This window comes from Monopterus albus, unplaced genomic scaffold (genome assembly GCF_001952655.1).
Source record: "Monopterus albus unplaced genomic scaffold, M_albus_1.0 scaffold213.1, whole genome shotgun sequence".
Taxonomy (NCBI): domain Eukaryota; kingdom Metazoa; phylum Chordata; class Actinopteri; order Synbranchiformes; family Synbranchidae; genus Monopterus; species Monopterus albus.
The window spans coordinates 304115-309205 of NW_018128093.1; the positions used below are offsets into that span (position 1 = coordinate 304115).

The window sequence follows — 5091 nt, forward strand, 5'->3', positions numbered from 1 at the left end:
ACAGCAAAAAAACAGAAAATGAAAAAGTGTGTGAAAGGAAAAGGACAGAAAAAGAGAGGTAGGGGTACAAGGGGGGAATAGAAAGATGAAAACTCATTAGGAGGAATGAAAAGGACAGGAAGAAAGAAAAGGGGCAGACAGGGCAAGTGAAACAGGAGGGAATGAAAAGACACCAGAAAATAGGTGGAAGGGAAAAGAATAAAGAGTGAGATAACAAAGATGAGGAAAGAAAAACAGATCAAAATCTCTTCCAAATTGTTTCATTAAATTTTGACAAAGAATTTCTCCTGTCCTTAATTAAGTAGTTTTAATTGCCTGAACCAAACTTTGACTCTTGAGAAAAACAATGTACTTCATCAAAGTATGGGGCCTTGATGGGAAAAAAAACTATCTAGACTTAAAAATGTCACATTTTATTAAGAGACGGCATAAATGGAACCGTGCCAATGAAAAGAGGTACAGAATGAGGATGAAAGAAAAGGCATGAAATTAGACCAGCTGATAGAAAGAATTTGGGATAAGGAGGTGAGATGTTAAAAAAAAAGAGTATGTAGCTGGAATTTCTTTCCCAAAGAGCAGAGACAGAGGCAGCAGCAGTAAGCAATGAAGAGATGGAGAGTGGGTGGATTGAGAGAACAATTTCTTCTAGATGTTTTCGAGAGAGAAAGTGATGGAAACTGAAATGTAAAGAGGGAGGAGAGATGTTCTCCTTGATGGACAGGTGGAGCCCACAGGGGCAAAAAAACACTAGCAGCATTCTGAGGCAGGCAGAGAATGAGAGACAGGCTTTCATCCATGGGATCAAAGTACGACAAACCAGCCAAGTCTTCTAAAATGTAAATGAGCAGTTTCTTTCCAGTAAGAGACATCCGTCGCTTAGGAAAAAAGTGACACCTACTCTCACAAAATGACTGACAGCATAAAAATTCAACAAATTACAGGACTTTGTGAGGACTGCAGATAACTTAACTCCCTGACTGACAAAATATCACTTTCACAACTGTATATAATTGAGATGTTGAATTTAGAAAACAGATTATTCAAATATTGACATTCATCTTCAGCCCAGTCTCACATGAAAGTGTAGAAAAGCTAAAAACATGGTGGTGTCATAAAAATGGCTGTGAAATTGTGCCAACGTTTGTTATATTGCAGCCCAGTGTCCTTCTTCATCTTCTTGTTCTTGGTGTTTTATGGTGATTGGCAAACAACGAAATCCAATCCAATTCAATTTTATTATTATTATTTATTATATTTTATAGCCCTAAATCCCAACAAAAGTCGTCTCAGGACACTTTACAAACTGAGGTATAGACCTTACTATTATTAATATTATAGAGGAAAAACCCAACAAATCCTGTTGAGCAGCACTTGGCAACAGCAGGAAGGAAAAACTCCCTTTAACGGAAGAAATCTCCGACAGGCCCCTACTCTTGGTGGGCAGCCCTCTGCCTCAACCGGTTGGGGTGAGTGGATAGAGGAGAAAGAGAAGAAAAGAGAAGCAAGAAGACCCAACAACAAATAAAGAAACATCAGGCAGGCTGATGTGGCTGATGGTACATTGCCGCCACCAGCTGGACTGGAGTGTAGATCAGGAAGGTAACATTTAGTGTCCGTTGAATGCGTATGGCTTTGAAATATAACATACTATGGAACAGGACTTAAACGCCAACTCAAACTGTTACTGGGAGATCTTACAGCAGCCAAGAAATTATTAGTCCAAAGAAGACTACCGCCTCCTGATCTCAGCACTAGGAAATAGCTGACATACTGTATTTGCATGACATTGTACTACTGGAACTGTCCACTGCCAGGATTAATAAGGAAAAATCCCTGGCCTTGGTGATCTGGTCACTGGCAGCTAATAAAAAACAGACTCCTTGTGTCATAAATCTAGGGACACAACACATTTTATCCTTCTTGATAAGCTATCGGCGACAGATTTTGCATTCTGCTTTTTGAGTTGGACAGCCCTAATATTTAACACAGCTATGCATTCTCCCTGTATTGTGCGTTACAGCTGCAGATTTATTTTCTTAAACTTAATTTGTATTTTGCAATCACTAATGTTGCTCTCAGCAGAGAAAGCAAAAGTCGTAGACCATTCTGTTACTTGCGTTATCTGGGAACAATAGTCTTATAAAACGGCTGTTTTAGGATAGGAGATCTATGCAGGAACAAAACCATGTTTACTGGCAGAAATGAATGAGTGTGTGCCCATTTTTTATACCTGACTTCCTTATCAAATCATCTGCTAGACGTGCACACACACTTCTATATGTAGGCATGTACTTTTTACTACCAACCCCACAGCGATCCTATGACCCAAACAAATCTCACACTGATTGGATTGACTGTGATCCAATCAAATAAGGATTTCTGACCGGATTTAGGGTCTGAACATATACAATGTGCACACCCACAACTGGCACGCAGAAGAGCACCACACTTGCAAATGTATACTCATCCATTTCGCATGCATGCTTGTTCAGTCAGGCAAAAATCCTCCACACTCATGCACTCACTCTGTGTGTGAGTGCATTGTGGGAAATCTGCCTTGTGGAGGAGGATATTACATCACGGCATCAGTCAGCTCGCCTTGCCCTGCTCGCCAAACTGAGTTACCGTGGTTACAAAGTGGAAAATTAAAACAACCCTCACAGGGGTTCAGAGTATTATGAAAATTCAAAAGCCAAGTTCAAGTTGTGAATGAGTTATGAGAAGCAGAGGGGCGGGGAGTTGTTGTATTTGCAGACGCTGTAATTGCCAGACATAAAAGGGAAGCAAACAGACAGATGAATTCTGGGATTGAAGATTCCCAGAAGGGGGTCGCTTCTGTTTTACGATTATTCTTTTTTCTGATAAGAAGTGACATAACTTTGACTTTAGTGTTCTGGGACCTGGAGAGGGTGATTGAAACCGCTCTACTCTGTTTTTCACCTCACCCCAGTGGCTGACACCTGCTGTGACATCACAATTAAGGTGTGGCCAGAAGTACTTTCAGCGTATAGTGTGGTGAAGATGTACTGTATCTAGTGGTGTGATTATTTCCTGTCAACACAACTGGTATTAAAGCCTGTGAAAGCTTTCGAACCTCTCTGGGACAATCACTAGTTTATCCTTATATACCATTAGTCACTGATGAGGCAAAGACAAGCAACAAGATTTTTGGTTTAGACTCCCAGACAAACAAAATGAAAGCCCTTATAACAGGATTTTAAGGTCACGGTAGCATCTTTCAAATTAATCAAACTGACATGAAACTGTTCAATGTACAGCTAATGGCATCTGTAAAATATCCCTGAAAATACAGTTGGAGTACTGGGACTTACCCCATTGGCTCTGCTCATGGCCTGGTAGTAGATGCTGTAGCTCTTGGCAGGAGACAGTGGAGGATTCCAGAAGCCACCGTAGCTCTTGTTGTCCCCCACCGTGAATGGCTGTACGACTGTGAGGCTGGGTGGCGGCAGTTCAGCAGCAATGTAGTAGGACGAGTCCAAGATGGAGGCATTGCGGAAGCTGACGGGGGCGGGGAAACACTCAGGGGCTTGGGAGGCGGCACGGCGGGTCTTAGACTTGCGTTCCTCCTTCACAACAAGCTGGTAGGAGCTGGGAAATGAAATCAACTTATTTTAATGTTGTTTTTTTTATATGTTATGTTGATTAATAGCATGAAAATATGTAGTGGGGACTCCAGCTTTGACTGTATAAAGCAATCGTTTACTGCTGTTTACTTTCTCATATACATATTTATAGAGTATTAAGGACATTTTGGGCAAGCAAGGACCTTAGGGTTTAGAGTTCAGGTTAGAAATAGTTTGAAGAATAAGGTAAGTTTGAGGTTTATTGTTAAGCAGCCAAGAAATGAATGCAAGTCAATGGATAGTCCCCATAATAGACGAAAACAAACATACAGTACTGTGTAAAAGTCTTAGGCCAGCATTAGATTTGTTGTTTTAGGAAGGTACTATCAGTTTAATTACACTGGTATGGTCCTGGTCTCGAGTCAGTGTCAGTTTAGGTGGCCTTGACTACAATACTACTTTAGAGTGATGACTTGGTTTAAGGTCAGGGTGAGGTCAGTAGTGGTTATAGTTAAGGTTTAGGTAGGTCTCTAGGAAATGAATGCAAGTCAACTGAATGTTCCCTGAAATTGTGGAAACATGATGTGTGTGTCAGAATGTTCCTTGAAATTGTGGAAACATGATGTGTGTGTATGAGAGAGAGAAATGTGAGGTTAGATATTAATGCATCTTTTTGTGAGTCTGGATGTTTGTGAAGTTTGGTTCTGTTTCTAGCATGTGCTTGTATGTGCTCTAGCAGGTGCACTTGTGAGTGTTCTAACAGGTGTGTATAGGTGTGTTTATAAAAGTCTATCTTTTCCCCTGAGTGTGTGTATTGGGGAGGCGGTCTTGCATACGTGTGTGTTTCCATTCCACTCTGAGAGGCTTCATGAATGGCTGAGGGCTTCTTTAGCAGTCAGGACAAACGCAGCGGCCCTCCGCAATTACCTCCATCCTCCACGCCAAGAACTCACTTCACAATTATACGCAATTAGGGAAATGTATGTTTCTGTGAAGGGGGCCGCGGCCAATTATCCCCAGTTCCCGTTTGGCAGCTTTCATAAAAGATAATTGCTGATGACCAAAGATGAGTTTCTCTCTCTCACGCTCTCTCACTGCTGTTTCTGCCTTTCTGGTGAAATATCCATTTCAAACTAATGGATTTTATCAGTATACCTCAATGCATACAAATGTGTGTTGTTGTATTTCTTTTTTTGTGATGAAGAGTTGACGGTGAAGACATTTGGAATGTGCTTGTTCAATGGGATTTGTTTGGTTATTCTTTAAAATGTCTAGACCTCACCATGTCAAGTGTCCTGAGATGATTTTTGTTATGATTTGGTGATGTACAAATAAAACTGAATTGAACTGAGAACAATTTGACAAAAAAAGAACTATATATATATATTTATATATATATATATTTCAGTGTGAGCAAACCTATACACACACACACACACACACACACACATATATATATATTGTAAAGTAAGGGCCTTAGAAAAACAGGGACATTTTTGAAAAAATA

At 40.5% G+C, this 5091-nt stretch overlaps 1 protein-coding gene across 16 annotated transcripts in view; it reads right to left on the reverse strand.

The window, feature by feature from the left end:
• The window catches only part of ptprt (protein tyrosine phosphatase receptor type T), a 366858-nt gene that overhangs the window by 135246 nt on the left and 226521 nt on the right, over nucleotides 1-5091 (reverse strand). For all 16 annotated transcript variants that reach the window (XM_020619049.1, XM_020619048.1, XM_020619050.1 and 13 more), the window contains one exon: nucleotides 3333-3609. In XM_020619049.1, coding sequence (XP_020474705.1) covers nucleotides 3333-3609 — 277 coding nt within the window. The remainder of the gene's footprint in view (nucleotides 1-3332; nucleotides 3610-5091) is intronic.